At 34.5% G+C, this 13144-nt stretch overlaps 1 protein-coding gene across 11 annotated transcripts in view; it reads left to right on the top strand.

Moving 5' to 3' along the window:
• Positions 1-13144, top strand: part of TMEM232 (transmembrane protein 232) — a 211178-nt gene that overhangs the window by 85789 nt on the left and 112245 nt on the right. For all 11 annotated transcript variants that reach the window (XM_045034585.1, XM_023258921.2, XM_045034582.1 and 8 more), the window contains one exon: positions 4661-4839. In XM_045034585.1, the coding sequence (XP_044890520.1) occupies positions 4661-4839 (179 nt within the window). The remainder of the gene's footprint in view (positions 1-4660; positions 4840-13144) is intronic.

The raw sequence follows: 13144 nt of genomic DNA, 5'->3' as shown, positions 1-13144 counted from the left end.
TCAGCTTTGTTATTTCCTAGAATACTGTCTGTTTAGCTGCAGACAGACACATTTTCTTTTAGTATATTTAAAGGAACATCTTTGATGGCTGCCACAGGGTCACTCAAAGCAGAACAGAAGAGTGCCTTATTCTTCAGCTTGGTCCCTGGATGAGGAGTTTCATAGCAGACATGCTTCTTATCAAATGTCAAGATGTGCATATTGGACTGCATTCTACCTTTTATGACAGTTGTAACACATCTCAGCTGTCTTTGTAAGGCTTTTTTTTTTTTCATTAACTGTCAGTGGATTGGAACCGTAATAGATTTTCCCTGCAAATATTATTCATAAGCAATACTTCACTGTAGTTTACTTTTTTTAAGTTTGTTTATTTATTTTGAGAGAGAGAGAGAGAGAGAGAGAGAGAGAGAGAGGACAAGCAGGGAACAAGCAGGGGAGAGGCAGAGAGAGAAAGAAACAGAAGATCCAAACTGGACTCTGTGCTGATAGCAGAAAGCCTGATACAAGGCTCAAACTCACGAACCATGAGATCATGACCCGAGCCAAAGTTAGATGCTTAACTGACTGAGCCACCCAGGTGCCCCATTTCATTGTAGTTTAAATGAATAGGTGAAGAGCTCATTTTAAAAATCAACAACAGTATTTTACAAGTTTGGTGAGTTTTGAGAATTCAGTTACCAAAATATATTTTATGGGCTCATCACTGGTCTTGTGGATTCTGTCTATCTATCTATCTATCTATCTATCTATCTTCTACATATCTATATTTTTGGAGAGAAAAAGCGCACACAAGCAGGGGAGGGGTAGAGGGAGAAGTGGGGAGAGAGAGAATCTTAAGCAGACTCAATACTCAGCATGGAGCCCAATGCTGGCTCAATCTTAAGACTGGGATTGTAGCCTGAGCCAAAATCAAGAGTTGGACACTAAACTGACTATAACCTCTGTAACTGATAATTTAAAATATATGAAGGTAGCTTATATGTACTTATATCAATCATTCTTATTAATGTAAAGAGTTTGGGAGCCTTTAAAAAAATATATAAAAAGGTTAAAATTCACAGTATGTTTTATTTGTCATATTGCTCAAAACTGCATAATTTTTGAGGTTCTCAATTCCAGAATTATTAATTTAAAACTCATAATTGTTTTGTTGCTCATATTGAGTTCCAAACTTATTTTTCTGTTAGATTCACAAATCCATAATTTCACTTTTGCTGTTTCACTTAAATTTTAGCTATATTTTTACAACAAGCTATAGGCCTCTGAAAGTTAGATTCCCCTTACACCCTATTATGCCACATTTCCCAAATATTATTTTATCTCCTTTCTCTCCAAATTGGCTCCTCTACAACAATCTCTTTTCTATAAGTGATTTCATTATTGTTTCCAGTTCCTTAACTTAAATATGTACTTTTCCTCTCTACTTCATGTTTTTCTTCTCCTCCATAGCTAAGAATTCTTATTAGATCTTCTCCATAATGTCTTAAGTTTGTCCTTTACTCTCCAAGCTCCTGCTGCTTATCACAATAAAGACCTAGATTGCCTTATAAAGCTCCCACATTGGTTTCCCAGTTTATTGCTGGAATAGATGTAACATGTCATGGAACACATATAACATTACTCTTTTGCTCAAACATCTACCACTTAATCTGATCCTATTTATCTTTAGTTATTTTACCTTATCCATTTCTTTTCTTAGATTCCATACCCAACTTGGGGCTCTAATTCATCACCCCAAGATCAAGAGTTGCCTGCTCCACTAAATAAGCCACCCAAGTGCCCCCAAAATTTCTATTTTTAAAAGTAAACTCTACACCTAACATGGGGCTTAAACACATGACCCCAAGGTCAAGAGTTGCATGCTCCACCCACTGAACCAGCCAGGCACCCCTATCCATTTCTAATATGAGCTCTCTACCTCAGTTCAATTTGAGATCCTCACTATCATCCTCTACCCTCTGTCTTCTTATAGTTACCTCTCGACGAGGAGTCAGTGGGCCTATTGCCAAAGGAATGACTAGGCAGAGTTCCTGCTGGGTCCCTAAGTGGATGGGACCACCTCCAGGACCATGGTTGAGCAGGGTGGAAATGTGATTATGGAACCACTTCTGTATCTCCAGATGTTAGGCCTGTTACCTGGGATGCAAGTAGATTTGGCCCCTGCCACATCCCTGAACACTCTCCTGCCAGGGCCCGTGGTGGGGGTTTCTGGGTCAGAAGAGCTGCTTCTGTACCATGGTAGAGTGAGGCTGGAGCCAGGTCACAGAGCTGCTTCAGGGCCAACAGACAGCAGGCCTGTTACCAGAGGCACCAACAGGCATGGGTTTTCCTGGGTCCTTTGCTGGAGATCCTTTGTGGATCAAAAGGGCTGGAGCTGAGTTCACAGGGTGGGCAAGGATGCTTCCAGGTCCGTGGCTGGGACCACATAACTGCCAACAGGTGTTCCACCTGGGCTGGGACTGCCTCCTCAGTCTTGTTTCCACTGGGGTTTCACAACCTCCTACCTGGGTCCCAAGGTCCTGAAAAAGGCACTTTTGTTTATGGATGGCTGCCAAGTTGTTGTTTCTATGAGGGGATGAATGCTGGGGATGTCCTATTCTGCCATCTTGCTGGTATCAATTCATACATGTAATTTCAAATATGGCAGCATACTAATTTTAACTTGTAAAGTTTTTATGGGGAGAATTACATTTTCAAAAGAATTGGCTGCTTACCTATAGTTTACACTATCTCTTTCAAAGTATCAATAGAAAGGATGAAAGGTGCCTTAAGTTTGGAAGCTGGACATTTGCCTTCCTTCTCCCACTTGTAAAACGTGTACATACTTTCCATTCTGCCTCCTCTTTCTACCCTCTAGTCTGTTTCCTATGAATGGAATAGAAGGAAGGCAAGCACTTGTCTGAATTGGAGAGCCTATGCTGCATGGCGTAAGATTAGACTCTCCTTCACTTGGCTCTGTCACTCATCATCTGTGTCATGCTAGGGGATTTTCCTGTTTTAAAAAAATGTTTTATTTATTTTTGAGAGAGAGAGAGAGTATGAGTGGGAGAGGTGCAGAGAGAGAGAGGGGAACAGAGGATCCAAAGTGGGCTCCGTGCTGACAACACAGAACTCGATGTGGGGTTGAACTTACAAACCATGAGATCATGACTTTTAAGTCGAAGTCAGACGCTCAACCAACTAAGCCACCCAGGTGCCCTTGCTAGGGGGGTTTCTAACCTGAGTTGAAGGTCATATGTTCCTTCTATTATGCTAACTGTAATACGGTCATCATAGCAGGACTGTAATGAGGCCTAGAATAAGGGCACATAGTAGTAGGAATGCCCAAGTTTTCTAGTTATAACTATAATAATTATTATTGGGGCATCTGGGTGGCTCAGTCAGTTAAGCATCCAACTTTGGCTCAGGTCATGATCTCACGGTTTGTGGGTTTGAGCTCTGTGTTGGGCTCTGTGCTGACAGCTCAGAGCCTGGAGCCTGCTTCGAATTCTGTGTTTCCCCCTCTGCTCTTCCCCCACTTATGCTCTGCCTCTCTCTCTCAAAAATAAAAAATGAGCATTAACAAATTAAAAAAAATATTATTATTATGTAGCTTGGATTATAAAAATCTAGATTGAATTAGGAAAAGTTGAGGATTATCATTTTTTCATATTGTGCTTTATCTTTATTCAAGAAGAGAACTGATGAGTTCCAGTGTCACACAGGCGGTCATCAGGATTTGGAGGACAGTACAATACAAAATTCAATTGACTCTAAAGCCCTTCCTGAACCTTCTCTTCCTCCTGTTGTTCTTACCTGCTTTGCATATACTCATACTCTCATGTTCCTCTTTGACTAACTTCAGTTCATATCCCCTTTGAGACCTGCTGTAGTAGTTCATTCTACAAATTTATCCCATCTCTATCTAAATTAGAATTCTCTTTTCCTGAATAGTATTATATAGCACTATACCACTGAGGTAAGAAATAATTAAGATAAAGAGTAAAGAGAAACTTTTTCCTCCTTTCTGTATGGGAGAGGTGTATTTTAAATGTGGACCTTGATAATTTATATAAATCGCTAATTGGTATATAAGTTTTAGAAAGAAGATTGTCTTAGACTTTTAAAAATCTTTTCTGGATTCATTGTTCCCTTTCCTCTGTTTCAGTTGATTTATGTCTCTATTAAAAAAAAAAAAACTTCCAGCCTATAATTATATTGGCAATTTTTGTCTGCTTTTCACATTATTTTCAAGGCTTTCTTCTTGGTTCAAATGGTGTGTTTCATAGAGCTTGATTTTTCTCCTATTCTCTAATTTGTTATAAAAATTCACATGGTGGTTTAAATATTCATATTGCCTTGAACAAATTCCTCTTTCCTTGAATTCCAAAGTTTTTTTTTTTTAAATACATAGTTCCTACTTCACCTGCCCAACTTTTACATTTATGAGGTATGATAATAGGTCCAGATCTTTTCTTACGACTAGAAATTTTAAAGTAAGCTGTGATCTTTTAAAATTAAAGGAGTAGGAGCTGTGAAGAGTAAAACAAATTCCAAAGCTCAGAATTTCAGACTTTACAACACTGTATTAGTAAAACCACAGTTCTTCTTTTTCACAAAATTGTGCATTACTAAGATGAATAAGATTATGTCTTCCCAAAGAATATATCTTTTTCAACAGGTAATCCAGTGATATGGATTGGATACTATGGCTTAGTGTATAACCTGGTGAAAATGTCATGGGAACTTCGGGGAGATGATGAGCAGGATGGATTTAGAAACAAAATATTGCAAACATTACAGAAGACCAAGGATCATGAGAAAGACAGGCGAATCCATAATGCAGTAAATATAGCTCAGGTAAGATAAAAGCCAGGGCAATAAATTGGTACCTCCATTATCAAGAAGTGTTTGTCCTTTCTCTCTAAGGAAAAGAGAATGTCCATATTCAGTGAGTGTCACTGACTCACAGCTGGCAAAACCATTTTTAAAATTGAATACTGATCTAGGTTTAGTTAAAGATAAGAGTGTTGGTACTCTTCTGACTAAGAAGCTTGAAGAGAGGAGGTGATTTGGGGGAAGGAATAACTTCTGCCTCAGGTTTGTGACTGTGAGAATTTTAAGTATACTGACCATGCATTCCAGTTTGCCCAGGTTAGCCTGGTCTAGGCCTAATTTTCTAGCTTTCTAATAAGAAAGTAATGAATTAATTCACTCTCAAAAGTGTCTCAATTTGGATAAGTTATTTTTAGTTATCTTATTTGTAAGTTTTTCTTTCTAGCGTTAGATAATATAAATTGCAAATCTGGATTCACTAACACTAGTCTTTTTCTTTAAAGTTAAAAATGTATTTTACAAGTTCTTGGTTTTTCTAGTTCTGTTTGAATGACTACATAATTTTTTTTCTTCACTTTCAAAGAAAATCATTATGAAATTAGCTATCCATTCTTCATGAAATGCAAATGTGATTTTCCAGTGATGCTTTATCCATATGGTATCCTATGATATTTTTAATCTCCTACCAGTTTTTTTCTTTTCTATGTCTTATTTTGAGCTAGGTTAATTTGTTTGTTATCCTAAAGTACACTTTTTTTTTTACCCTTTCATTGAAAGTTTCTGATTCTTTCTAGTGTTTACAGATGCAATTATCCTAACACCCTTAATATCCTGTTTTCTAATAATAATTAGGGATGTGAATTAATGTTAACAAGTAAGAAGAACAAATAATGAATTCACTCTGCCTAATCAATTGTCAAAGCATATGGGTGGGCCATCATTGCAACACAGAGTATCTACCCTCTAGATTCTTAGTAGAAAACAAAACCTTAAACTCCTTGCTTTTTAAACATAAATGTGATTTCGAGTAAGAATCTTTATGGAGGACTATCTAAAAATATGCATTCCTTTTCTCTAGATGTCTAATATATTTTTCACAGAGAAAGACAGTCAAGAGCTGTCCACTTGAACTATGTTGTTTTGGATTCCGTGGGCTTGCTTTTATGCAACCACGCTTCAGTTTTATCCTTACTTGTGGACAGAACATAGAAAAATTTTTAAATAATCACTACTGGATCTATTATAGTGATGACCACTATATCATCGAGTATCCTCTTTGCTGAGATTTAAGAAATAAATCTTTCTTAGTTTCATGTGCTGTCTGAACTTTATTATTATTTTGGATAAGCTGCTCAATAGAGTTTTTAAAAAAATGAGAGTCAAATTTTGGCTAGTTTTGAAATAGAAACAGAGGACGACATGCATTCATCTCACTGAGTCTTATTATTTTGTCTTTGTTTTTTCATTTTACATGAATTTTCAGTTGTTCATATTATTCTTTGGTTTTGTATCTATTTTTATATGCCACTTCACATCTCAAATGGATTGTATACTGTAACCAAATACATAAGCCAACTCAAATTTGTCATTTCTATAATTAGAATTCTATTTAAATGCCTGCTTACAGGGCCATTCATTTGGTATAGGATAGTCTTCCTTCTTCAAATTTTACTAAGTATCTATAGATAATTGCATTTGACATTCATAAGTCAGTTAATCGGACATAGCAAATATTTTTTGTTTGCTAGGTCCAAGGAAAGACCTTTCTTTACTCAAGCAGTCAGCTCTGAGAATAAAAGAATAGACAAAAGCATAACCACTAGATGTGCTAATTAGTTTTTAATGTTTAGTTAGAAGACTTCTAAGGGATACTTTCATTCATTTTAAATAGTAAATGTATGGAAAGGCAAGTTTTCCTCAGAGAAAAATCTAAATTAGAAATTTCTAAAGGCAGTTAAATTAACTTAGGTATAGTACATATTTAATATAAGAAATAAGTTTAATTTGCATTAGATAGATTAACTAAAAGATACAATTCACTCTAGATCTATATTATAAGTTAGGTAGAGATAGAGACATTTAGATTATTGGATAACAAAATATATGATTTATGGTTATAAGTGATAGAGTGCCTAGTCAGTGTCTTTGAAATATCACTTAACTTAGTTTGAATTCCTTTATTTAAGATACTACAAGTATATACACTAAGAAATTAGTATAATTTTTTTTACCAAATTCATTAAAAAATATGAAATAAATATGTACATATTAGATCCTAAATCTATTTTGCCATGCTGAATTCTATGGAAGACACAGGAAGTCCAAAAAATGACCTTTATACAATAATTTTTACTGTCTTATTCAGAAGACAGAAGATTCAGAAGATGGAATGTTATATGTATGGCTATTCCCATCAAAGTTCATGGTACACAAGGGAGTTCAGATGTTTGGTTTCTAACTTTCTTCTTATATTAATATGGAATACGTTATTGTCATCTTTAAGTAGTACTTGAGCTGGAAACTTAAATGATGAGTTATGTTAAATGACTCAAGGGAGCAGCGTCAAAGAGTGAATCTCTTAGATAAGGAAATATTGTGAGCCGAGCAGAAATAAGAACACCACGTAAGAAAAAGCCATTGGTTTACTTGCCTCGTTGGAGAAAAAGTCTTGAATTGGGCAGTAGTAGGCACTATATTTGAAAGTTATGTTTGGGTTACCAAGCTAAAGTCTTAGAGACTTAGAAATGGCTTCATAAAAATAGGAATGCTAAGTAAAACAATGAGTTTTGGGAGAAAATTGTTCTAACGAACAATTTTAATAGGTGGGTAATTTATGTTGGGTAAAATCATGTATACAATTTCTTATATCTTTTTAAAATAATGAATAATTGCTTAGGACTTTTGGTATATTATTAGAGTAATTGTCCTCATTTTATTCACGATTCCCTATATTCACATCCTTGGCATGATTCCTTCTATACTCAAATTCTTGGCTTGATCACATGACTTGATTTAGAAAGTAAGACTATCAATGTTATACAAATGGGAAATTTAAAAACACTTATGTATTGGGGCCTGCCCTCTCTTGTTCTCGTGGAACCCTGTAACTGCCATGTGAGCAAATCCAAGTTACCCAGATGGTAAATGAGAGACCGCATTGTGCAGAGACTAGTCATCCTAATTGATCCAGTGCCTCCTCCCAAGACTAGCCAGTTCTTAACTGACCAAACAGCTGACTACAGACACATGAATGAGTCCAGCTAAGACCAGAAGAACCATTCTGCTATCTCTACCTTCAATTGTTGACCTGTGGAACTGGGGGCTGAATAAATAGCTGTTAAACCTTAAAGTTGTGGGGTGAATTGTTTGCATAATAAAAGGTTTCCGAGAATTGCATAAATGAGACTTCAGTCTGCTAAATTGTTCAATGTAAATATTGCTTTTTTTCTTTCATATTTATCATTTTTAAAAGGCACTGATAATAGATTTGTTGAGCATGTGCTGTGTGCCACGTGCTAAGCACTTTACATTCATTAATTATTTAATCCTCATACAAAACACATGATATTTGTATTTTCATGCTCTTGATTTTACAGATGAGGAAATTGAAACTTTAAATAAGGAATTTAAACTTTTTGAGAGGTGAAATAATTTACCCATGGATACTGTGGTAAATTACATCGCTTGCTTTTTCTAATGTTGAAGAGTCATTGCATTCCCGGAATAAAAACACTTGATGTAATAACCTTTTTAATATTGTCATATTTGCTTTGATAATATTTTGCTTAACATTTTGCATCCATGTTCAATGGGTACAACTGTTCTCTAATATTTTTTCCTTCAATGTTTTCTTATAAATTTTTGTATCAAAGTTATACTGGATTTATAGAATGAATTGGGAAGTGATTATCTTTTTTTCCTATTCTCTGGAAGGATTTTGTAACATGTCATCATTTCTTCCTTAAAAATTCTGTAGTATTTACAATGGAGCCATTTCATCATGGATACTTACAGAAAGTTTCTAATTGCAGAATAATTTTTATAGTTATATACCTTCCTATACTTTAATTTTCCTTGCATTAGTTTTCTTTTCTTTTTTTTAGGAATTTCATCTGCATTTTAAAAGATTTATCAAGGTTTTCACATTTTCTTTCTATGATATCTTAAGGTCTTTAGGATCTGACATGGTATTATCTCCTTCATTCTTTACTCTTGTTATTTTTGCTTTTGTTTCTTTTTAAGCTGTCAGGCCAAGAGTCTAATCAACTTCTTTGTCTTTTAAAAAGCAGCTTTTGATTCTCTTGATACTGATATTCTGTATTATGTTTTCTCTAATTTTTAATATCTTATAGTAGATTTATATTTTCTTCTGATAACTTCCTTTCATTTAATGTGTTGCTCCTTTTCCAAAATTATTAAACCATATTTGTCACTGACTTGCAGCTTTTTTCAAATATATGATTTTAATACTATTAGTTTCTCTCTACATGTTAATTTAGATGTAACCTGAAAGTTGTGATAAATAATATTTTAATTATCATCCAACTCAAAAGAGTTTCTAATTTCTACTATTAATTCTGTTTTGAGCCACAGATTATTCAAGCTCATCACTTAATATTCACATATAGGGAGATTTTGCTATTACACTTAGGATTTTGATTTTTGTTGAATTCTATTGTGCCCAGTGACGATGCTCTTATTATTATATATTGTATTATTTCATCCTACCCCTTCATTTGTCTGGTGGTTACACCTTTTACTTGTTACCCAAGATGTGACAAAGTGAATCCTTGTGGTATTGAAATCTAATATAAAAAATTTAATATTTTCCTAGACCTTAAAACAGCCTTAAAATATTGTAACTCCATTTATTTCTCTTTACTTACATAATCTTCCTGTTGAACATTTTAGTTGTGTGTGTGTGTGGGGGGTGTTTGTGTGTGTATATGTGTAGGTTTATAGATATCCATATATTATTAATATGTTTTACAATCAGTATTCTTTAGACTTACCCACATATTTACATGTTTCTTTTCTTACTCTCCCTTCTTAAATTTGTGGCCTTCTCAATGGGATTATTTTTATTTTCCTCAAAGAAAATCCTTTTGTATTTTAATAATATCTCTTGTTGGCTAATTCTGTCAATTTTTATTTACTTAAAAAGGTTTTTATTCAATTTAATTTTGAAGGATAGTTTTATTGGCCAAGAATTCTAGGTTGGTATTAGATATGACATAAAGTTAAGTGTCTAATCAATTGCTCTGTTTATTCTTCTCCTAGGCAGTGGTTTTCCTTGCATCAGTTTTATGACTTTGGTCATAAAAGTTTTTTTTTTTCAGTTTATTATTAGCTGGTATTTTTCTAATGTCAGATTGCATATTAACATGTCTATAGTAGGTTTCAAGAATAATGTCTAAACTAACTCCTTTAAATTCCCCACAAGTAATTATGACCAAGTAACAATTATGACCAAGTGAAAATGACCAAAGTGATTAGCATCTGTGCAGTTCTCAGTTTTTCTCTCCGTAGTCTCTGTGCTGTGTTCTCATGTTACTCCTGTGTGATCTTCTCTCCTAAATTCCACAACTCAAATCCCTTCTCTTTATGCTTAATTTCTCTGAAGAAAATAATATTCATATTTATTTCAGATTTTAAAAGCTGCCTTCTTAAGGGAGTTAATCGTGATACTGTAAAATAAGTTAACTTCTCACATCTGAAGAAGTCAAAAGCAAACGATTTTAAAACAGTGCACATAGGGTCTATAGGTGTAATGTATTACAACAAATAGTTTGAATTTATTAATATTGTGCGTTCTTGTCTGGAATAATCTCAATAGTTTCTGTGTAACTTCTCTTTGCAAGTGTGTTTAATTTTACAGTAGAAGATGAGCATGGTAAATCAAGGTTTCCTTTTCTTTCTTTTTTGACACTGCATTGGGAAGACATTCACAGTCATAAAACTACAAAAGTTATTTATGACTAAACATTTTTAGTTTTCCTTAATAGCTTACTAATTCCCCAATTCCATTGAACCACTTACATTATTAGCCTGTGACACCTTTTTTGGTAAAAAGTTCCACGGTATAAAATGGGCATAATCTTTCTTTTATACGTCATAAAAACTGTCAGTTTTTAGGTGCTCCCTCACTGTTCCATGTGGATAGAGAACATATAAAAAAAAGCTATGAGGGCTTGTGTCTCAGATGCTTCTTTTTAAAAACTTTTTTAAGATGTTTATTTATTTTTGAGAGAGAGAGACAGAGACATAGCACAAGCAGGGAGAGGGCAGAGAGAGAGAGAGGGAGACACAGAATCTGAAGCTGGCTCCAGGGTCGGAGCTGTCAGCACAGAGCCCAATGAGAGGCTTGAACCCACGAACGGTGAGATCATGACCTGAACCCAAGTTGGACGCTTAACTGACTGAGTCACCCAGAGGCCCCTCAGATGCTTGTGTCTAAAATAAAATAGGTTTTCCACTTTTATTCAGTTAATGCAAATGACTATGTTTATAGCACAACCTTTGTTTATTCTTTCCTTCCTAACACCTTGCTGCCAGAACCTTTCCTCATGTAAGGTAATCATCATATTCCCTACACAGAGTGAAACATAGCCGTAATTATAAACTATCATACATTATAGTCAGAAGGATTTATTTCAGAAGGATTGACTATACCTCAATGTTTATGGAATTAAGTAGAAAATTTCTCTTTTTATATTTTAAAAATAAATATGCAATTCATATGATAAACTATTGAAGTTAATGAATAAAATTTTGTACTTAATACCTCAATTTATCTGCATCACTGGTAAACCTTTTACTAACGATATTATATGTACTCTCATGTCTTACATGTTTTTTTTGACCATAATAGCATTCTATCATCTATAATTCTCGTTCTATCTGTTTGTGAAATCTGATCCTTAATGGAGGTTAGAGGAGAGGTGAAATATTTAATAGCATATTTGAAAAGAGAAATAATTCTAAATAGATCCCTAAACATGAGCCCTTCATCTGACAAATTCAATATAAACCCAAATGTTGCCTGAGTATTTGGGATAGAAATAAAATACCGTCATATACTCACAGTGGCATAATAAACAAATGTTAATTGATGTGCTTTGTTTGAAATACTTCCAGGGAGACTTGCAATGAGCAAGACTCTTCTGTAGAGGCAATTCGGCAGCATATGTCGGCACATGTAGGAAAAGTCATCATGTATAAATGCTTTCTGCCATCTGGCATATGACCTAAAATATCAAAAAGAAATATGTACAGCTAAAATGAATACGTGACTTTATTCAGAGGACCTTTGACTCATCAGGTAACATACTTCATGGTTAACAGTTTATGGTGAGGTCTTTAAACTAAAATTCATATTTTATTCTTAATGATATTCCCATACTCGGGATGTACTCTACAAAGCAGCAAACTAGAACTCCTAATAGAACTCCTTTCTCAGTACCTACCTCTCTCCTCCTCCACATATGGCTCTTCTTTTGACATAAATAGAAAGTCTGAGTGTGGAAAGGGAGATGTATTTTTGGAAGAGTACAGTCTCTTTAAATACTTATCAACAGGATTCTAATGTAACAGATACATTGTTTTAGGAGAACAAAAATATTTGTAGAACTTACAGTGAGCCAGGCACTGTGCTAAGTATCTTACATATATTAACTCGTCTACACCTCATAACTCTCCCACCACCGCCATGATCCACCCAGATGGGAATGTCTGAGTCTAAACGTGATTAAAATAAGTGGCTGATGGTGGATACATCTATGAGTGAACTTAATCCCAAGGCTCTGCTATTTCCACTCTGTTGTGTCCTCTTTCTCTAAAATTAAATATAAACAAGGCACTAACATTTATTGAAGAATTTTTTATATCAGACACTGTGCTAGAAAATGTATTCAATTTTTGTGTTTAACCTTTATAATAACACTGTAAAGGGGAGTATTATCACCTTCCCATTTTAGAAATAAGGAAAACTTCTCAGAGATGTTAAACAGTTTGTGCAAGATCACACAACTAGAAAATGGATATTCCCACATTAGTCCTTTTCTTAATCTACTACATCAGTCTTTCTCAGACTTTACCACATATAGGAGGAGGGCCTGACATTCTGTATTTATAACATGCTACCAGGTAATGACAGATAATGATGGTCCAAGGACTGCAATTTTAATAGTTCATAACTAGTAATAATAGTTACTCATGCTGTCTTCCCTTGTGAGATTTTATAACTCCTGTAGGAAATAATCTTTTGGAACTACCAATGAGTCACTTCTTGAAATTTGAAGAAAAACAGTATCATTTTTTTCCTGCAAAC

Source organism: Felis catus, chromosome A1 (assembly GCF_018350175.1).
Source record: "Felis catus isolate Fca126 chromosome A1, F.catus_Fca126_mat1.0, whole genome shotgun sequence".
NCBI classification, from domain to species: Eukaryota; Metazoa; Chordata; class Mammalia; order Carnivora; family Felidae; genus Felis; species Felis catus.
The sequence above is the reverse complement of the archived record's forward strand: the minus strand, read 5'-3'. Positions and strand labels throughout refer to the sequence as shown.